The sequence below is a fragment of the Bos indicus genome, chromosome 18 (assembly GCF_029378745.1).
Source record: "Bos indicus isolate NIAB-ARS_2022 breed Sahiwal x Tharparkar chromosome 18, NIAB-ARS_B.indTharparkar_mat_pri_1.0, whole genome shotgun sequence".
In the NCBI taxonomy this organism is placed as follows: Eukaryota; Metazoa; Chordata; class Mammalia; order Artiodactyla; family Bovidae; genus Bos; species Bos indicus.
Window position 1 is genome coordinate 54,231,830 of NC_091777.1, and position 22,356 is coordinate 54,254,185.

Consider the following 22,356-nt stretch of genomic DNA (forward strand, 5'->3'; position numbering starts at 1 on the left):
TCTTGAAAAGGGTCCATGGCACAGAACAGGTTAAGGATTCTTGGGCTAGAAGCGGGTAGAGGTCACTCAATAGTTTGACGGGGAGGGCAGTGCAGTATGACTTCTGTAAAATGATGACCTTTGAGCAGAGGGAGATTGCCAAGAGGAGGGGAAAACACAACTCTCTGGACTTGGGGAACAGCTTGTGCAAAGCCCTGAGGTGGCAGTGAGCCTGTTTGTTGAACGAACAGTGAGGAGGCACGTGTGATAGGGCTTTGTGGGCCTCAAAGTTACCTGGAAAGCTTTGCAAATCCTGGTCCCCAAGTCCCAGGGATTCTGACCCCATAGGTCTGTGGCCACATCTGAGGACCTTCTATTTAATTTAACTTAAAAAAACAAACAAACAAACAAACTTGAAATCCTCAAAAGTGTAACTATTTATTTATTTTGGCTGACCTGCAGGGCAGGTGGAACTTCCCCAGCCAAGGATCGAACTTGTGCCCCCGGCATTGGAAACAGAGTTTTAACCACTGAGCCACAGCTTATTACTTCTCAGCTTACTACTTCCCTAGACTTTATTCCCCACATCGGCTTCCCAGAGAAGCTGTTTTGTGGAAGCTGGAAACTAAAAATCTCTAGGACACCTCTGGTTGAGGTTTAAGAATCCAACTCTGAGAAGTCAAGCCTTCCACGTGAGAATGACCTCGCAGATTAGGCGTCGGATTTTGTAGCTTATTTTAATGAACATTTTCAATTGCTAAAACAAAGTCTACGCCATCTAACAGAATATAGAGTGAAAAGTACACGTGTCTGCCACTTCTGGGGGTCCCCCGTCCCCCTCCCCATACACAGCCACTGTTGGCAACATTTATACATCCAAAGCTTCCCTGATAGCTCAATTGGTAAGGAATCCGCCTGCAATGCAGGAGACTCGGATTCACTTCCTGGGTCAGGAAGATCTGCAGGAGAAGGGATAGGCTACCCACTCCAATATTCTTGGGCTTCCCTCGTGGCTAAGCTGGTAAAGAATCCACCTGCAATATGGGAGACCTGGGTTCAGTCCCTGGGTTTGGAAGATCCCCTGCAGAAGGGAATGGCTACCCACTCCAGTATTCTGGCCTGGAGAATTCCAGGGACTGTAGAGTCGGACACAACTGAGTGACTTTCACTCACTCAGTCATACATCCAAAGAGAACGTGCTCCCGTCTATGCCATTTGGCCTATGCATGTGAACATGCCCACAAACACACACCCTCTCTCACACGTCAGACTATTTCAGATCCAAATCCAGGTTCCCATCTTTCTTGCTCATGTGACCTTGAGCAAGTGATTTTATTTCCTCAGCTATAAAATGGGAATGAGCATCCTAGTAACTGTCTCATAATGCTTTGGTGAAGATTTCATGAGTTAATTTGTATTAATAGAGTGATGTCTAGTATTAATACATAGCTACCACTCCAGTACTCTTGCCTGGAGAATCCCAGGGACAGAGGAGCCTAGTGGGCTGCCGTCTATGGGGTTGCACAGAGTTGGACACGACTGAAGCGACTTAGCTGCAGCAGCAGCAGCAGCAGTGCTCAATAAAGGGTGACTATAAGGCAATGGCATCCCACTCCAGTACTCTTGCCTGGAAAATCCCATGGATGGAGGAGCCTGGTAGGCTGCATTCCCTGGGGTCGCTAAGAGTCGGACACGACTGAGCGACTTCACTTTCACTTTTCACTTTCATGCATTGGAGAAGGAAATGGCAACCCACTCCAGTATTCTTGCCTGGAGAATCCCAGGGACAGGGGAGCCTGGTGGGCTGCCGTCTATGGGGTCGCACAGGGTTGGACACGACTGAAGCAACTTAGCAGCAGCAGCAGCATCCTCAGTTACTTTTTTTTTTTCATAGCTGCCTAATATTTTACTGAAAGAACAGAGTTTCTACTGATGATCAGGTTGCTGTTTGGTGGCTAAGTCGTGTCCAACTCTTTGCGACCCCATGGACTGCAGCACAGCCAGGCTTCCCTGTCCTTCACTATCTCCGGGAGTTTCCTCAGTCTCTTGTCCAGTGAAGCCTGTGATCCCATCCAACCATTCATTCATTCACTCAGAAGTATTCTAGAGCACCTACTGTGTGCCAAGCTCCATCCTGGAGCTGGTACCAAGTTCTCTACCCATCTGTCCGGGTCTATAGGTAGGAAGTGCTGATACCAAAAGGCACGTGATTTTAAAATAGTAATACACAGTACCAACGGGTTTCAGAGGGACTGCCCCATTTGCACGCCCACCTTCCGGGCTTGGCTGGAACCCGCACGTTTGGGATGGCAGGTTTGGGAACGGCCGCCTTTCCCGGGGAAAGCTGCTGACGTGGGCTTCGCTTCGGCGCGGGGCGATCGGCTAGGAAGACGGGGCCTCAGAGAGGCCCGGGGCGCGGCCACACCCCTGTGGGGGAGGGGAATGAGGGCGTCCCGAAGGGAGTGGACAGCCCCCCTGTCAGTCTTCCCGAGTCCCGGAGTGTAAGATGAGAAGGGGGAAGGTGGGCCCCATCCTGGGGACCGGCGAGGAGGAACTTCCTGCCCGCGCGCGCGTTCCTCGGCTGGGAGGCGGGAGGAGCGGCAAGGTCAGCCTGGCCTGAGGTGGCAGCCTGCCTAGGAGTGGGAGACCCTCCTGGGGAGCTGCGCCGCGGCCTCCGAGCGCCTCGGCCATATTGAATAGCCAAGGCTCAGCCGCCTTTGTCTGCGAAGTCCTCTCAAGTTCCAGGCGAATCTGTGGAACAGGAAGAACCACCGGACGGCCCGTGCGCCCGCAGTTGGAGCCGGGACACCACGTCTGCAGCTTGCAGTGGGCTGGGAGCCTCAGAACTGACCTCACGCCGGCTCACGTAAGCATCCTGGAAAGTGATTCCCACTAATCCTTCGCGGGGAGCGGATCGAGACCGGACTGTTGCAGAGAAAAGTGGGAGGGCACTCTCTGGGCAGCGCTGCGGGGAGAGCAACCTACTCCCCTCTTCCCGCCCAAGACTCGAGGCTACGAGTAGTTTGGGCTCATTGCCCCCAGCCCAGATTTCACCCTGGAGATCTTAAAGACTCTCGAGAAAAGCCATGTGGGGGGCTGGTTCCCCTGGGGCTTCCTCCCGTCCCCCGACTGCCTCATCCTTTGGAGCGTCCCGGACGTCTGCAAAGACGTGGATCTGGACGTCCTCGTCGAAGCTTTGAAGCCCGTGGGGACCTTTAAGAAAATCGGCAAGGTGTTCCGCCGGGAGGAGGACTCCACGGTGGGGATGCTACAGATTGGGGAAGACGTGGACTATCTGCTCATCCCCCGCGAGGTCCGGCTGGCCGGAGGCGTCTGGAGGGTCATCTCCAAGCCGGCCACCAAGGAGGCGGAATTTCGGGAACGGCTGATCCAGTTTCTGGAAGAAGAGGGCCGCACCCTGGAGGACGTGGCCCGCATTATCGAGAAGAGCACCCCGCATCCACCCCAGCCCCCCAGAAAGTCTAAGGAGCCCCGAGTGAGGAGGAGAGTCCAGCAGATGGTGACCCCACCCCCCCGGCTGGTCGTGGGCACTTATGACAGCAGTAACGCCAGTGACAGCGAGTTCAGCGATTTCGAGACCTCCAGGAACAAGGCTGACAAGGGCCGCAAAGGCGCCGGCCGTGGCAGAAAGGTGCGCAAAATGCCCGTCAGTTACCTGGGCAGCAAGTTCCTCGGGAGCGACCTGGAGAGCGAGGATGATGAGGAACTGGTGGAGGCCTTCCTCCGGCGAGGGGAGAAGAAACCCAGCGCGCCGCCTCCCCGCCGCCGGGTGAACCTGCCCGTGCCCATGTTTGACGACAGCCCGGGGCCCCAGCAGTCCAAAGCAGACAGGTGGCGGGAGTGTGTCAGCCAGGTGTCCTGGGGGAAGCTGAAGCGGAGGGTGAAGGGCTGGGCACCGAAGTCCAGCCCCGGGGTGGGCGAGGCCAGGCAGGCCTCTACCAGGGTGGAGAGGGACAGTGCATCGGTGCCAGGCAGCGCCAGCCTGGGGTGTAACGTGGGAAATGCACGAGATGGGCGGGTGCCTGAGACCCCCCCAAGGCGATGGAGGCCCCAGATCAACTGGGCTTCCTTCAGACGTCGCAGGAGGGAGGAAACAGCATCAGGAGCTCAGGGGGGAGAGGCTGCAGATGAGCAGAGGAGGGAGGCCATAGATAATCAGAGGGGGGAGGCCATAGATAATCAGAGGGTGGAGGCTGTAGGTAACCAGATCGGGGAGGCTGTAGATAATCAGAGAGCAGGGCCCATAGCTGTCCAGGAGGCAGAGGCTGTGGATAATCAGAGAGCAGATGCCCTGGCTGTCCAGGGAGCAGAGGCCATACCTGTCCAAGGGGCAGAGGCCCCAGACAATCAGAGGGCAGAGGCCCCGGCTGACCCGAGGGCAGAAGCTGCAGAGGATCTGAGGCCAGAGGCCCCGGTTGTCCAGGCAGCAGAGGCCGTACCTGATGGAGAAGAAGCTGGATCGGTCCAGAGGGCAGAAGCTGTCTGTAATCAGAGGGCAGAGACCCCGGCTGTCCAGGAGGCTGAATCCTCAGCTGCCGGAAGGGCCACAGGGGCCACTGCAGGAGCTCGGACCCGGAAACCGGTCAAAACAGTGAGGTTCCAGACCCCCGGACGCTTTTCATGGTTTCGGAAGCGCCGGAGAGCCTTTTGGCACACTCCCCGGTTGCCCACACTACCCAAGAGAGTCCCCAAGGCAGGCGAGGCCAGGAGCCTCAGGGTCCTGCGGGCTGAGGCCAGAGCAGAGGCAGAGCATGGAGAGCAAGAGGACCAGCTGTGAGGTGAGGGCAGGGGGGCCTCGGAGGACCTCAGCACCTTCCACAGTGTGGGTCACTCACGGCATGTCTCTAACTCACCACACTTGAAAACGGAGGTAGAGTGAGGGCCTGGCAGTGCCTCTCACATCTCTACCGAATGCCCCTTTCTTATTAAAATTGTATTTTCTATGCATTGATTTTTTTTTTTTTCTTTCTTTTTCTTTTTTCCCACATGGCTTGTGGGATCTTAGTTTCCTGACCAGGGATTGAACCCAGGTCTCCCCAGTGGTGAAAGCGCTGAGTCCTAACCACTGGACTGCCGGGGAATTCCCTATGCATTGATTTAAAAAAAAAAAAAAAATACAGACTCTTTATAGTAACCCAAGGAATGTAATGAAAGAAACCCATACAATGGAGTTGCATCCCCTATGATTTTAACCTCCTCAAATGCAACTCGAGGTGCTCAGCCTGGAAAAGGGAGCGAGGCAAAGGAGAAATCCCTTCCTCTTCCCCTTTTTCTTCCCCCTTTTGCCCGTACACTTTCACTCACTGCCTCCTGGAACTGGAAAAGAGGGCGCAGGTCAACATGCAAATAAAAATATTTACAACTTACTTCTTGGCTCTGGCTTGGCAACTGAAAAATGCTCCGGGGTGATTTTGTCACAGCCTTGTGTCCCCTTTACTCCCACTGTCCGTGATGCCTACCCGTGTTTAAGTCACTTTTCCTGCCATTCCCCCACACCTGGGTTCTGCAGGCTTGGTGGGTCCAGATCCTGCAGTTTACATGCTTCATCCCTTCTTGGTTTCCACGTACAGAAGAATAATTTGGGAAATGTCCAAAGTGCGGGTTCAGGGGCCCTTCACATCAGAGCTGTGAATTGCTAGAGCAGGCAGTATGGCCCAAGAATCTGGGGCAGCTTGGTCACTGGATACATTGGGGGAAAAATCATTGCAATAGGAACAGGCCAAAGAACTGGATTGTGGTGTGGTAGTGAGCAGTGTATCAAGTTGCTGCTGCTGCTGCTAAGTCGCTTCAGGGGTGTCCAACTGTGCGACCCCATAGACGGCAGCCCATTAGTGAGCTTATAATCGGGTTGCTACACACCCTGGGAGCTGGGGGACTTCTCTCTGTATTGTCTGTGTCCCCCTAACCCAGGGGTAAAACAGACAGCAAATAACCATGCCCCGGCCTCCATAGAAGCCGGATAAAGGGAAATTCTTGGAGGTAGGGCTAAAGCCCAGCTGGGTCCTCCCGACAGGCTGCAGTCCTGGCCTGGACTTCTTAGACATCATTCTGTAGGTCTGGGGTGGGCCTGAGAATATGCATTGCTAAGACGTTCCCAGGAGATGTGGATGCAGTTGGTCTCAGGACCTTACTTTGCAGCTTTACTGGAAAGTCGGTTTTGGGCTGCCTGACGTTGAGAAAACAGGCGGAACTTCAAGGCGGTGGACCCCAAGAAGGGTCATTGTGCTCGTGATTTAAGCTATTGGTCTTAGGGCGCCTCCTAGTGGATAAACAAGCCACGACAGCGCTCGCCTGGGTTGACGTTTTCTCCGCAGGCCTAGTTCTCAGCGGGGCGGAGCCTGCAATGAGGAAGGCGGGGCTTCGTGGGCTCCAGGCCCTAGAGAACTTAACAGTGGGAAAGACTTATCGGTTTCTGGCTTCTCCCTCCGGGCCTTTCCAGGACCAGATGACATTCCCGAGAATCTCAGGACGCCCCTCTCTCCTTTTGAGCCGACCGAGGGGCGGGACAGCTTCCTCCTAGGGGTCCCAGGACCGGGAAGGGGACACGCTCCCGGTATGTCTGCACGCTCCGACCCCAGGGACCTCAGCAGAGTTCACAACTCCAGTCACGTGGAATGTAATTAGACGGCCAACCCTGTGAAGGGAGGTGGCCTGTTTGGAGACATGGTCTCCTCTATGCCCAGCAGGAAATCCTGGCACCCGAGCCCTCAAGTGTTACACATGAATAAACCCCAATCTCCACAGTGCCTTGGGGCTTTTGCACGGGATGTTCTGCCTCCTGAGGGCGCTTCCACCGGGCATCCGCCCGCCTCACCCCTTCCCTCCAGCGCCCAGGGGACTGCCACCCCACGGGAGGTGGGTAGGGGAGAGCTGGTGGGACATCTAGGGGGAACCACAGACCTGTGGGAGGTGCACTGCTTGGTACTGCAGAGGAAAGCTAACACACCGTATGTGAATTGTCCCAAATTGAAAGTGTTGCTAAGAAGTCCCATTGTTTGAAAACACTGCAGGTCGAGTGTCAGATTCAGCCTGTGGACACCAGCAGGAGGCCTTGGCGCTGAGAAGCTGGTGCGTTTGTTCCAGCTGCACTTCAGATGGGCAGTGTCTTTCCCTCTCCCCCTTCCCCTCCTCCCCTGCTCCTGGTGCCCTGGTCCCCACCCCTCCCTTCCCCTCCCCCACCTTTTCTCCCCTCCCCCAGGAGCACACCCCTCTGCCTCTCAGGCTTCTCTGCCTGGAATCCTCTCCTCCCCCAGCAGGAGGTTCAGCCTTCTGGCTCAGCTGCACCCTGACACTCCCCTTGCCCGGCTGGAACCTCCATCACACAGGCCAGCCCCCATCAGATTGGAATGAGGAACAGAGGCTCACAGATGCTGGCCAGAAACATGAGTCTGGAAGGGATCGGGGTTTCCACGGACAACAAGAAAGCAAGCCCCGGCACTGCTGGCCTCTCTCGGTGCCCGGTGTCCGCGGACACACTCGCCCCTGTGCTAAGCCGGGAGACGCAAAGCCAAGCCCTCTGGGTGGGCCCTGAGACCGTCGCGTCACCTGGGGCTGCTGCCTCCGCGGGCGCTCATTACACATTACATTCTTCTTGCATCAGGATCGCCCGCGCCACCTGCAAAGGAGGGACTGAAAGGACCAGAGAGCGAGCGGTGGGCGGCGCTCACAACTGAGCCGGGAATGCATGGTTCGGCCAGAGCCGCCACCGCGGCGGGGAGGGCGGAGGGAGCGCCGAGCTGGGACCCCACGGGCAACTGCAGCCTCGCCCCCTCGGAGCGTCCCTAGCGGCACATGGGGTGCAGCCTCCTGTCCCAACCAGTCTTCTTCCCACGCGCCGACTTGGAGCCGGCGGGCAGCTGAGCCCTGGGCCGGCCTCGGCCTGCGTCCCGGCTCCCGCGCACCCCTTCCTGCTCTTGCTTCCTGCCGTCTCCTCCTGGGTTTTCGTCTCGGGAGGGCGCCCCTCCAGCCTCGGCCGCCGCTCGCCTCCTCTCGAGTTTTGCGGGTTCCCAGAAGGGGCGGGCTTCCCCGATGGCTTAGAGGGTAAAGCGTCCGCCTGCAATTCAGGAGACCCGTGTTCAATCCCTGGGTCGGGAAGATCCCCTGGAGAAGGAAATGGCAACCCACTCCAGTACTCTTGCCTGGAAAATCCCATGGATGGAGGAGCCTCGTAGGCTACAGTCCATGGGGTCACAAAGAGTCGGACACGACTGAGTGACGATACATCCAGAAGGGGCGGGAGCTGACGCTGCCTGCCCAACCCAGGGCCCTGCAGGCCGTGCGGGCTCGTTTGGTCCAGGGGCTTCCTGGATGCCCGGTCCTCGGACTCGGACTCCGCTCTCCGCATCCTCCGACGCCTCCTCCGACTACCAGTTCCCGCCGGCCGCCTGCAGTGCCAAGACCTCCCCCAGGTGGCCTTTGGACAATTTCAACCTCCCGCCCTCCCAGGCCTTTTCTTTTTCTTCCTCCATCACCTAAGCCACGTCCTAGGTCGCCCGGAGCGCCGCGAGCTCCAGGAGCTCCCTACCCCCCCACCCCGGCCCATCTTCCTCCTCATCCCCCACAGCTCCCCAGCGCGCCGCGGGGAGCCTTCTTGCCCTTGAAGGGGGTCTGGGGCTCAGTCTTGGTGGGGAGACACATTCATTCCGGCAGGTGTTGTCGTTGGCCTTCCTCAGGACGACGGCGGCCACCTGGAAGCCTGCCTCTTGCACCTTCACGCGGTTCCGGAGGTGTCCTCGGCCATGACAGACAAGACCTCTTGTCTTCCTTGTCCTTCAGCCCAGCGACTCCATCACAGAAGCCATTTTCAACACCTCGTCCTGGGCAGAGGGGTCTGTATGAGCCACAAGGGCTACAAACTCAGGATTGTCCACCCTCTCTTTTTCTTGATCTCCGTTTTCCTGGGACTCGCTTTGGGAGGCGTCGCTCTCCGCGGTCTCCTCACCAGACGCGTCTCCCACTGCCAGTATGGCTGATAAGTCGACCCCCGCCCGAAGGGGGAATCTTTCTCCTTCTCCTTTTTTTTTGGCTTTGTCCGTCACCGTTGCCAAGGCCAAGAACTCACTGAGGACCTTGCCCGTCATTTCCTTGGCTCTGGAGGCCCCACTATCCAAGGAACTCCTCCGCGGTGGCCTGCAGCATGCTATGACCCTCATCCCCGCTTAGGTCCTCCCGGTCCATCTCCTGGATCACGAGCCCCAGGCTCTCCTCAGAAGAGTCCTCCGACTCTCGCTTCCCCGATGTGGATGGCCGCCCTCCATAGTCCCTCTTCTTGCCCGTCTGGGTCCACCTGCTGCCTCTGGTTCTGTTTCCGCGATCTCGATGACCTGATGTTCTAGCATTTTTGGCTGCATCAGGAGCGAGGTCAGCCTCCCTGACCGTCGGCCCCGATCCCCGAGCCTGAGTCTCCGAATCAGGAGGGGTGGATCTGTCCCCAGAGACCCTGGCCACTGCCGCCTCGGGGGGAAGGAAGTTCACCCAGCAGCGACCGTCTCATCTGCCTCAGGACCGTCGTGTCCTCCGCGCTTTCCTTGCACAGAACCCTCTAGACGCCGTCCCTGCCCGGATCTCACCGGGGATGGCGCTGTGATTAATGTTCTCCACAAACTCCATCACGGTGGCTTTGGCCTTCTCGACCCTCATGGCCCTGGCGTTCCTCAGCCCGAACGTGCCCTGGGGCAGGAAGACCGGCTGCAGGACCGCTTGGATGGCCGCCGGCTCCACGTCCTCTGGGAGGCCCCGTGCACGTCCAGGGCCAGCCCCCTGCACCAGTCCCCCCAGAGGGCCCGTGGCCATGGTGCCGCCTCTGGCGCTGATCGCGGAGCAGGAGGGAGCCCGAGGTGCATGTGGGCTGCGGGGCCCTGGGCAAATGCCACCCTGGAACAGCGCCGCAGGGCCTGGAGTTCAGGTTTAGATGAACGTGACCAGGTTCCGGCTCCTGCTGCTCCCGGGCGACTGACCCAGCGGCCATTCCCGAGACCCCCTCCTCATGGGGGTCCTAGCACCCACAGGGAGTTTGCGTGGCAAATCCAGGGATGCCACCGGCCCCTCCGCTCCGCCCTTTGTGCCTGACCGAGGCGGAATGACACGGCGGCGCCCGGGCCAGTTGGTGGGGAGGGGGGCGCGGTCGACACCTAGAGCAGCGGGGAGAGGCACGTCCTCCTCGCGGCTCCGGGGCCACGTCTGGCCATGCGCCCTTCTCTCAGTCTCTGCAGTTCTGCGCGGAGGCGGCTGCTCGGCCCTGCGCCTGCGCACACAGGCTCGCCCCGGCTCCCAGCTGGGCCGCGTCACCATGGCAACGCCGGGGCTGCTGCCTGGGTCTCAGTTGCTGGGGTCTGAAGGGATCCAGCTCTAGACGAGCTCAAGCAAAGGAAGACTCTGGGGGTTGGGATCACCATCTGTGATGAGCCCCCACAAAGGCCATATTCACAGGGGGCAAGACAGCAGTTAGGGACATCCGCGATCTCCTTCAGGGGTAGACGCTTCCAGCCCTCCACCGTGTACAGGTGGGGTTCAGGCTGCAGAGACGTAGATCAAGAGCCTCTGGCCGCCCACGGTGGAACCAGGACTCACTCTTGGGGTGCAAGCCACGCTCAGAGTTTTCGGGCCTCACTCAGTGGGAATCGGCTTCAGTAAGGATACACAGGCCTCGGCTGCGAAGTGCTGGCATCCTTTAGGGTCCACAGCCCTCACTGATGGGGTCCGGCCTCGCTCTTACAGATGTTTCTGTAGCCATAACCAGACACCTACTATTAACTGTGTTTTTGCATATGGTTCCTGTGTGGGTGTGATCAGCAGTGAGAATAGACATCACTTCCGGAAGAAGACCTTGATCCTGACTGGGTCCACAGGCTGGGATGGGTGAATGTCATAGCTACCACGAACACACTTCCCCTTCATCATCCTTGCTAACCCTCACCCCAGCTCTACATAAATCAGGCACTGTGGCCCAGCCATTGGGTTTCTGCTGCTGCCCCCGCTATGACTCTGGGAAGTTTCCTGGGTTTCTCTGTGTAATGCACATAACCATTAACCCTACTCATAGGATCCTTGGGCTTCCCTGGTGGCCCAGATGTTAAAGAATCTGCCTACAACTTGGGAGAGCCAGGTTTGATCCCTGGGTTGGAAAGACCCCCTGGAGAAGGGAATGGCAATCCACTCCAGTATTCTTGCCTGGGAAATCCCATGGACAGAGGAACCTGGCAGGCTACACTCCATGGGGTGGCAAAGAGTCAGACATGATTGAGTGACTAACACTTTCACTTTTCACTTTCATAGGATCCTTAAGGGGATTAAACAGGATGATCCACGAAAGCCTTTGGAACAGAGGTTGGCCCAGAGCTGGTGCTCCCTGAAAGATGGCGATGAGAATTCATTCTTTCTTGACCCTTTTTACAATAATTTAATATAAATATATATATTTAATTGTCAAATAAATATATAAATAAAGAAGGAAATTTTTAAACAAAGAAACCAAAACACTTCGTTTTTGTTTTGTTTTTAATGTAGGAAGAGAGTTTATTGCAAGGTTACCATGGCAACTGGTCCTAGGACAACCAAACTGCTTGCTCACTCTCCTACCTGCCCCTCAGCTTTCATTTTCCCTGCTTCTCCCTTTTCCTTTCCTTTCCACCAAATGGGTGTCACTTTTCTCTCTAGAGCAGTGTGGTCTAAAAGAAATATAATGCAAGCCCCCAAGGCAAGCCACATGTGTAATATGTAAGTTTGCTAACGGCTACTTTCAATATATAAAAAACAGGGGAAATGAATTTTAGGAATAGATTTTCATTTATTTACATTATTCATTATTTACAATAGCCAAGATATGGAGCAACTTAAGTGCCCGTTAACAGATGAATGGATAAAATGGATAAACAAGATTCCTTCATCTTTATTGTATATTATAATATATAGAGGATTTACACGTGTGTTTATAAATAAAGAAGATTTTCTATATATATATATGATTGAGTAATATTCCACTAAATACAATGGAATTTATTATTTAAAGACCCATTTTAAAAAGTAAAAAATCTTGCCATTTGGGATAACACTGATGGTACTAGATGGTATTGTGCTGAGCAAAATAAGTCAGAGACAAACAAATACTATATTATTCTACTTATATGTGGAATCTAAAAACAAACAAACAAATGAACAAACATAACAAAACAGAAACATAGTTACAGATACAGAAGAGAAACCAGTGGTTGTCAGGTGGTGGTGGTAGGGGTGAAGAAATAGAAAGAGATTAAGATTCAGAGGCAAGTCCCGGAAGTATACTTCAGGAGTTTCTATTAACAGCAGTTTGACCTCCAGAGGGCAGTTTGCAAACGTGATCTGGGCACCTGAAGCGTTTAGCGCCCCATTTGGGAAGCCTGTGTGTAGGCTACCAGGAACGGTCATGAACTTTGAACTGATCCACATCTTCCCCTACTTTTGGGGATCCCTCCAGGCATTCACACCTACACAAAAAAATCAGTTCACAGTGATCTCAGCTCAGAACCTAACTCCATGTAACATACAAACACACAGCATAGTTTTAAAACTGGTTTTCATCACTGCTGACTATGGCAGTTTCTATTCTAGGGCCCCTGCCATCCTTCTTGCATAATTCCAGTTTCTGTTCATACTCAAGCCCACATTTATTCCCGAAAGACAGGTGCAATGGATCTTTGTTCCATTTTCTGGCCGCAGATGGAATTCTCCCTCATTTCTCTCCTGATCAGAGTGAGCCAGAGCTGAGCAGGAACATGGTCCCAGAAGTCGAGTAGAAAATTAGAGAGCAAGGATCAGCTAGGCAGGGTGCCGGGAACTCCAATCTGTCCTGCCTAGCCCCTCTCTGGATATCTGTCCTGGAATTAGGATGCTCTGTTGGACAGAGATGGGACCCATGACTGGCCTAGCCACTGCCTCCAAGCTGGGAAAAAAAAAGAGAGAGAGAGAGAGAGCTTATTAAATGTTCTGCAAAATTCTTCCCACTCCCTGTGTTTGAGGACAAACGCTGTGCCTGCTTGTTAAGAAGGAATGCTCAAAATTCTCCAAGCCAGGCTTCAGCACTATGTGAACCGTGAATTTCCTGATGTTCAAGCTGGTTTTAGAAAAGGCAGAGGAACCAGAGATCAAATTGCCAACATCCGCTGGATCATGGAAAAAGCAAGAGTGTTCCAAAAAAACATCTATTTCTGCTTTATGGACTATGCCAAAGCCTTTGACTGTGTGGATCACAATAAACTGTGGAAAATCGTGAAAGAGATGGGAATACCAGACCACCTGATCTGCGTCTTGAGAAATTTGTATGCAGGTCAGGAAGCAACAGTTAGAACTGGACATGGAACAACAGACTGGTTCCAAATAAGAAAAGGAGTCCGTCAAGGCTGTATATTGTCACCCTGTTTATTGAACTTCTATGCAGAGTACATCATGAGAAACGCTGGACTGGAAGAAGCACAAGCTGGAATCAAGATTGCCGGGAGAAATATCAATAACCTCAAATATGCAGATGACACCACCCTTATGGCAGAAAGTGAAGAGGAACTCAAAAGCCTCTTGATGAAAGTGGAAGTGGAGAGTGAAAAAGTTGTCTTAAAGCTCAACATTCAGAAAACGAAGATCATGGCATTTGATCTCATCACTTCATGGGAAATAGATGGGGAAACAGTGGAAACAGTGTCAGACTTTATTTTTGGGGGCTCCAAAATGACTGCAGATGGTGACTGCAGCCACGAAATTAAAAGACGCTTACACCTTGGAAGGAAAGTTATGACCAACCTAGATAGCATATTCAAAAGCAGAGACAGATGCTGAGGGGGTGGGAGGGCAGGAGGTGAGGCTGTAAAAAAAAAAAAAAAAAAAAGCAGAGACATTACTTGGCCAACAAAGGTTCGTCTAGTCAAGGCTATGGTTTTTCCTGTGGTCACGTATGGATGTGAGAGTTGGACTGTGAAGAAGGCTGAGCACCAAAGAATTGATGCTTTTGAACTGTGGTGTTGTAGAAGACTCTTGAGAGTCCCTTGGACTGCAAGGAGATCCAACGAGTCCATTCTGAAGGAGATCAGCCCTGGGATTTCTTTGGAAGGAATGACGCTAAAGCTGAAACTCCAGTACTTTGGCCACCTCATGCAAAGAGTTGACTCACTGGAAAAGACTCTGATGCTGGGAGGGATTGGGGGCAGGAGGAGAAGGGGACGACAGAGGATGAGATGGCTGGATGGCATCACTGACTCGATGGACGTGAGTCTGAGTGAACTCCAGGAGTTGGTGATGGACAGGGAGGCCTGGCGTGCTGCGATTCATGGGGTCTCAAAAAGTCGGACACGACTGAGCGACTGAACTGAACTGGTGGATGCAGAGGATGAGATTGTGAGACAGCATCATCAACTCGATGGCCATGAGTCTGAGCAAACTCCGGGAGACAGGGGAGGACAGGGAAGGCCGGCGTGCTGAAGTCCCGGGGGTCTCAAAGAGTCGGATGCAAGTCAGCGACTGAACGACAACAACACTATTGGAGCGGAGGGTCTCAAAGTGTGGTCGTGGGACCCCTAGGGAATCCGCAAGGACCTTTCAGGGGGTCCATGAGATTGACACCATTTTCATAATACTGCTCAAACATTATCTGTCTTTTTCACTCTCATTCTCTCACGAGTGTTCAGTGGAATTTTTCAGAGGCAACATGACATGAGATATTGCAGCTGAACAAATGCAGAAGCAGGTATGAAAAACCAGTTTCTGTTGAGTCAGACAGGAAAGAGATTTCCTAAAAGATAAAAACAATGCCGCTCTTCTCAATTTGTTTTTGTTTTGGAAAATATAGCTATACATATGTTATTTGGGTGAACACGTCACATATGTTTGCTAGTGCTATTTTTAAACAAGTTCATAAGTAAATACTTCTAATTGCTCGGTTGACATTCTTCCAGTGGTACATATAGACAGATTGAACCCACAGAAACAAAAGCTCTTTGGGGTCCGTGATGAGTTTTTTAATAATGTAAGACATCTTGAGACCAAGCAATTCCAGAACCACCGAGTTGGAAACACACACCGCTGAGTTGGTACAACACGAGGTGCCCTAGGGCCCTGAGGTAAGAAAAAGGTGACTGTGGGTGTTTCTCCTGCAGGTTATAATTGAATCACGGGAATGAAGTTCACTGCTTCTTTGTCCCCACGCCATAGTCTTTCTGCTCCTCTTTCTTCAATCTCTCCCTCCAGTGGTTACCAGGGAAACCGCAACAGCAGATCCTCAAAGCAAAATTCATTTCACTGCCTTGTGTCTGGATCTCAGTGGCCAGTGGCATGCCTTTCAGGACATGTAGATCCAAGGAACTGTCAACTCCACCTGCTTCCGTGTCTTTAAAATGACATCTGATCCTCACCCCCTTCTCCCATTCCTCCATCAACCTGGACAACTCTTTTCGTTTTGCACGTTTTCATGTCTGTCTTTTTCTTTTCATGTGTTCTTGCAAAATGTGCATTGCTGTTTGGGGGCATTTAGCTATGTTTGCACAATTCCTTGTATGGTATCTATCTCCATTCGTTTCTCACTTCTTTAAACTTTTAATTTTATTTTGGAGTATAGTTGATTAACAATGTGACAGTTTCAGGTATACAGCAAAGTGATTCATATATATTCTTTTTCAAATTCTTTCCCCATTTAGGTTGTTACATAATATTGAGCAGAGCTCCCTGTGTTATGCAGTAGTGCTTATCTATTTTATTTTATTTTTGCCATGCTGCATGGCAAGTGGAATCTTAGTTCCCAGACCAGGACTTGAACCTGTGCCCCCTGCAATGGAAACTCTGGGTCTTAACCATTGGGCTGCCAGGGAAGTCCCAGTTATCCATTTTAAATATAGCAGTGTCTACAGGTCAATCCCAAACTCCCTAATGTTACCCACTTTCTTAGCACTGGTGGTAAAGTGTCTTAGAGCAATACCAGTTATATATCTTGTCTGTAATTCTACCCGCTGAGCAGGGTTGCAAGATGGTCATTCATCACATTTTACCTTTTTCCTGTTCACTCCTCCAAGAAAAGACACTGATGACAGTTTTAAAGCAAGGCGACAAGTTCTTTGATCCTCATCTAGGAGTGGGGTCTGTCCACATTCCCTTTTCTTGAATCTGACCCTGGACAAGCTTGTGACCGCCTCAACAGGTATGGCAGAAGTGATGCTGTGTCTTCCAAGATCAGTTATAAGGCTTTTGCCCAGTTCTCTTGGAGTATTTGCCCTCGAGACCTCCTTCCCAAGACATTCCCGCTTGAAACATAATTGCCATGCTGTGAGGAAGCCCAGCCCACATAGAGACCAGTGTATGTGTTCAAGTCAACATCTCCAGCTAAGCGCAGTCTTCAGATCACCCAAGATGGGGCACCAAACATGACTGAAGAAGCTTCCAGCTGATTCCAGACCTTAGTCATTAGAGTCACCCCAGCTAAGGCACCAGACATTGTGAAATTGAAAAAAAATCCACCCCCACTGTGCTTTTTCATTATGCTGACCTACAGACTCCATGAACATAATTAAACATTCTGTGTTTTATGTCACTGAGTTCAGGGTGGTTTGTGTATATATGTGTGTTAATGGCTCAGTTGCATCCAACTTTTTGAAACCCCACGGACTGTAGCCTGCCAGGCTCCTCTGTCCATGGGATTCTCCAGGCAAGTGGGTTGCCATTCCCTTTTCCAGGGAATCTTCCTGACCCAGGGATCAAACCTGGTCTCCTTCATTGCAGGCAGATTCTTTACCACCTGAACCACCAGGGAAACTCTGGGGTGGTTTGTTATGCAGCAAAAAATAGCCAGCACACACCTGTCCCATCCTTAATACTTTGGGCTGGTAACTAACTTCTCCATGCCTCCGTTCATGTCCCTGAAAATGGGGATCACGTTCTTTTACCATTGTCAGGAAGATAGGAGAGGTTGTGGCATGCTGGTGCCCAGCAACAGCCCTGCAGCCCTCAGCAAGTCCTATTGAGGTTATGAATCAGCAGCTAGTGGCTTCCAGATCACCCACACCTGACCATGATCACAATGGGGGCAGCTTATGCAGAGACAACTGCAAGTCCCAATACCGAGTCCCCATTCCAGCACCTCGGGTCCTTAACATTCTGCACCAGTTCATCTTTGGCTGCTTCCCCGGCCCTCACTCCTCCACGTCCAGTTTTCCCCTCCCCTCTCCCTCCAGAGTTTGGGGAGACAGCAAGGAACGGTTCCAGCCAGAGATTCTGGAGTCACACGGACCTGACTTTAGTCAAGCCAGACCGCCTGGGTTCATATTCCAGCTCTGGGTGACTCTGAGCAAGTCATCTACCTTCTCTGAATCTGTTTTCCCATCTGTAAAATGGGTACAATAAAAGCGCCTACACTTGCATTTAAATAATCAGCGCGCATGTATTGAGATCTATAAATAAGTTACCGTTCTTACTGTTAGTGCTGAACTCCAGCCCCCTACATTGGAGCTGAGTCTGAGCAAGTTATTTCGCTCATGCTCTTGAGCTCTCGGAGAAGGCAATGGCACCCCACTCCAGTACTCCTGCCTGGAAAATCCCATGGATGGAGGAGCCTGGTGGGCTGCAGTCCATGGGGTCGCTAAGAGTCGGACACGACTGAGCGACTTCACTTTCACTTCTCACTTTCATGCATTGGAGGAGGAAATGGCAGCCTACTCCAGTATTCTTGCCTGGAGAATCCCAGGGACGGGGGAGCCTGGTGGGCTTCCGTCTATGGGGTCGCACAGAGTCGGACACGACTGAAGCGACTTAGCAGCAGCAGCAGCTTGAGCTCTGGGGAGGCGCCTTCGCAGGTGCGTCAAGTAGCAACCCTGGAGCGCCACCTGGTGGTCAATGCTGGAGCCACAATCTGCAGACACTCCAACCGGCTCACGTAGCACCGTCAGACCTTCAACTACTGCTCAGAGCCTCCACTATTCCCTCCCCACGATTCTGCGACATGGAACATCCCTGAGAGGCAGGGAGAGTGTTGAGGTAGGGGGTTCCAGGCCGGACACTTGCGACTTCAGGTTCGGACATTAGATCTATCTCCCCGGCCCTCCCCTAAGACTGAAGGGGCTGGTGTTGGAGGTTTGCTGGATTCGAGGTGTGGCACCAGGCTCATGTCAGCCCGTGCCACAATCGCACGATCACACACTCACAAAACGCTTACACACTGGCTCACACGCACTCACACTTGCGTTCACACAAACTAACATTGACACACACTTGAACTTAACCTGCATACATACACACACATACGCGCGCTCACACACACACAATGTGCACACACCCCAAGACTCGCCCCACCTACACCCACGGAGAGACCCACCCAGTCCTCACAAGTGAAACACACAGATAAACTACATACGCCTCAGCCCCGAAGAGAAACACCCACATCCGCAACTACAAGCACGTGAACAAAATCAAATCCATAAGGAGACCTCCAAGCAGGGTCCCCTGACTCAGCGACCGACGCCCCTTGCGCACTTTCACACCCATCCCCCACCCCGTAGGAGTCCGGAGGGTCGCGCCTGCCCATGTTCGCACAGAGCCCTCCCCGAGGGACCCGCTAGGTTATCCTTCGGGCTCACCAGGTTCAACCCGGACCTGCCCTGGGTCGCAGGGAGCTCGGACCCCGTGGGCTGAAGGGGTGCCACAGCCAACCGGAGCTGGAGATCGGTCAGGTCCGTAGGCGTGTGTCAGGGAGCCCCACTCAGCACCCCCCGGGCCCACCCCGCGCGCCCTGAGACTCCCAGCCTGGGGACGACTCCAAGGTGAGGGAAGGACGCCTGCCTTAAACCAGGACCCCGCTGGGTCTCCAGCTAAGGTCCTGAGGGAATGTATGTGAAAGGAAGGAAAGACGACAGGGAGATCGGAAGCAGGGAGCGAGAGAGGGAAGAAAGATCTTTAAATTAGAAACTTTTGGTCCTGCTTTCTTCTGTGAGCCATGTCTCCCTGTGCCCACCAGAGGGCGCCCTGACGCAGCAAATCCCTAAAGCATCTTCTCATCTCTCCATACAAAAAGGGATTTAGGACAGTACTGAGGAGAAGGAAGAGGATTAATATCAATATCCGTAACTTAAAGCCCTACTGCACCCCAGGACGTGTGCGAAACCCTCCACATGCCTAACTCAACACAGTAGCTCAAAGTATCCCACAAAGGAAGAAAGTGCGGCTCAGAGATGTTTAACTCAGCAACACAGAGCGCCTAAACTGCAGAGAAACTTCCAGCTCTGTTCCTGGTGACCCAACTGCCCTCTGCTCCTTGGTCACATCCCTGGCATAATCAGCTCACAATTCCCTGTGGACCTGGCCTTGCAACTTTCCCCACTCAGTCACACCCCTCTCCCATCAGCTCTTCGGGTCTCCTGTTCTCCATCCTGCCACCGAGGTTTTTGTACACTAACCCTTTCAAAAGTTGCTGCTGCTAAGTCACTTCAGTCGTGTCCGACTCTGTGTGACCCCATAGACGGCAGCCCACCAGGCTCCCCCGTCCCTGGGATTCTCCAGGCAAGAACACTGGAGTGGGTTGCCATTTCTTCTCCAATGCATGAAAGTGAAAAGTGAAAGTGAAGTCGCTCAGTCGTGTCCAACCCTCAGCGACCCCATGGACTGCAGCCTACCAGGCTCCTCCGTCCATGGGATTTTCCAGGCAGGAGTACTGGAGTGGGGTGCCATTGCCTTCTCCGCTTTCAAAAGCACTGTCTCCCTTTCCCTACTTCACAGAGGGTCACCTTCTCCCTTCAGACTCTGGTCAATGTCACCCGTTTCGGGAAGTGGGTCCAGATCCAGAATCAGCTCCAGCAATTTCGACCCTCCTCCCCTGAGGATCCAGCCTTTTCGTTTCTAGCACTCACTTCCGTACGTGATCACGGAGGCTCTGAGCTCCAGGAGCCAGAGCCCATCTCAATCATCACTGTTCCCAGTGACGTGCACAGGTGGGTCCCAGAACAGACACCAGAGGAACACTGAATGAATGAATGAAGTCTCCAGGCGGGAATGACTTCAGTGAGCACCTAAATGGGTGAATGCTCTTCTCCCCATCAGGACTCCAGAGATTCTCCAACAAACACCCACAACCAAGGAAAAGATCCCGTACTCCCCTTCAGGCCCTCCCCAATCCAGGTACAGTGAGTCTCACTACTGCCCCTCATCCCATTGGGACAGAATCTCCTGCTTTCCAGCCCCGTGTCCACACACATTGCCCTAAAACCTCCAACCCCCATCTCCTAAGTGATTCATGTCCCCTTCTCTTTGTGGCATCTGCTCCCTCACCTGGAGTGATCCAGGTGGTTCCTGTGGGGATCACTAACCTTCACTCACTGAAGCCTGGCCAATCAAAGCTCCCAGTCCCTCTCCAGTCACTGTGATTGGTGCAGAGGCAGGCACGTGACCCAGCCGATCCAATGGGAGCTGGCCATGAGTCTTTGGCTGAATAAACGGAAGTAGAGGCCTTGGAACCATCCAGACCTGAAGCTAATTCAGCGTGGACTTTATAGTGACGTGAGCCACTGAAGTCCCTTCTCAGCATAACCCAGGACACATTTGGTTTCTGTACTTGAAACCCAGTGTTTTGTCTAATCAGTTTTCCTAAAGCATTCTCCAAGTGTTCCAAGAGGAAAGGGCGTAGGGGCCTCTCAGGGCCCTGCCAGACATTACCTCCGCTCCAAGGGCTGGGGCAGGACTTGAGGGGACTAGCAAAAGGTCTTCCTGATTTCTCAGGCCCGGCACTCTCACTTGCCGAGGTTCCTGAGGCTTCTTGCCCCTCATTCCTGGGGACCCAGGTCTCATGCCAACACGGCGGCAGGAAAGGCGGTCTTGCTGCCCCCGGAGCAGACCCAATGTCAGGAAAGTTCTCTGTCTGGGCTTGCAGGTCAGACGGTGCTTGTGCACACCCACAGTTCGGCCACCAGCTGGGCTGGGGAGAAAGAAATCGCTGATTTTTTTTGTTTAACTTTACAATATTGTATTGGTTTTGCCATATATCAACATGAATCCGCCACAGGTATACATGTGTTCCCCATCCTGAACCCTCCTCCCTCCCTGTACCATCCCTCTGGGTCGTCCCAGTGCACCAGCCCCAAGCATCCAGTATCGTGCATCGAACCTGGACTGGTGACTCGTTTCATATATGATATTATACATGTTTCAAGATGGTAACAATAACCCTGTATACGAATTCGCTGATTTTATCTCTAATATTCTGCCCAGATGGAAGGAGGGGATGAATGTCGTTACCTGGGGCCCATCCTGGAGCCTGGGGCCTGGGTCACCACCACAGTGTGGGGAGGGGAGGAGGGACGGCAGGCCCTAGGGTTTGAAGGGGCAGGTCGGAGGTGTCATGGGGTGCAGTCTCCTTGACCATACTGGGGAGCCTTTGGGGTGTCAATAGGGCAGGTATTGAGATACCATTCAAGTGGCCTCCTGTGGGCCACTATCTTCCAATGATCTGGGCTGGCCTGAGCCCCCTCCCATGGGTGGGACTTGACCTCCAAGCCCCGCCCACACCTGCTCCACTCTACAGAGAAGGTCCCCCCCAAGCCCAGAGGGCTGTAAAACCCGGACAGCACATGTACCTCTGCCCCAGGCCTGGGCTGCTGCTAGACCCCGACTCAGCCTCCGTCTCATCTGGCCACCTTCAGGGCCCTTCGTCCTGCCGGGACCCAGACTTCCCACTTGCATCCCCACCCCAGCATTGGCTTCAGTCCACACCCCGCCTCCTGGCCCTCACCATTAAACTCACTCCAGACCCAGATTATCCCGAGTGAGGACTGATCACCCCCACCCCATTAAGGCCAGGTTCCCCCAGACTCGGTCCCCGAGTGAGTGGAATGGAGTTCTCTGTGTGAGGCCCGTCCAGTGAACCAACAAAATGCATCTTCCCATTTTCACTGGGTTTCTTAAAACAAATGCTCAGACACTGGCAACAGCCTAAAAGCAGTTGCCATGGAACCGGAGGTAGCCAATGGGAGAGGGAGGGGTGCCAGCGCCCCGGGAGCCAAAGTCTGCTGCCAGCTCTGATGCTCTCCGAAGAAACTGGGGGATTGGGAGGGGCTGCGTGGGTCACACTTGGCTGGAGCAGGAGGGAGAGTTGTGGTTGGTCATCCAGGAGGCCCCAACTAGTGCAGGGGGTTCCCCAGAGGACCCGGAGCAGGCAGCTGTCAAAGCCGTCCTGCAGCCGGTCTTTCTGCCCAGAACATGAGAGCTGCGAGGGACAAGAAGGCCAAGGGCACCCTGGTAGAGTTTGTGGAGGACATTAATCATGCCACCATTCCTAAGGAGATCCCAGACAAGGACAGCATCTGGAGGATTCTGTACAAGGATCGCACAGAGGACATGAGAGTCCTGAGGCAGATGAAACGATAGCTG

The 22,356-nt window shown here is 53.4% G+C and overlaps 2 protein-coding genes across 2 annotated transcripts; one reads left to right on the plus strand and one right to left on the minus strand.

Moving 5' to 3' along the window:
* Positions 1-1,939: 1,939 nt before the first annotated feature.
* Positions 1,940-5,366, plus strand: CCDC8 (coiled-coil domain containing 8). The gene has a single exon (XM_019979764.2). The coding sequence runs from the start codon at positions 3,245-3,247 to the stop codon at positions 4,775-4,777; it is 1,533 nt and encodes a 510-aa protein (XP_019835323.2). The 5' UTR covers positions 1,940-3,244; the 3' UTR covers positions 4,778-5,366.
* Positions 5,367-8,187: 2,821 nt separating this feature from the next.
* PNMA8B (PNMA family member 8B) lies at positions 8,188-10,194 on the minus strand. The gene is given in 8 exon segments (XM_019978284.2): positions 8,188-8,292; positions 8,294-8,333; positions 8,335-8,719; positions 8,722-8,759; positions 8,761-9,059; positions 9,061-9,456; positions 9,458-9,564; positions 9,567-10,194. Coding segments are annotated over 8 exon segments (1,596 nt in total). The 5' UTR covers positions 9,793-10,194.
* Positions 10,195-22,356: the final 12,162 nt, after the last annotated feature.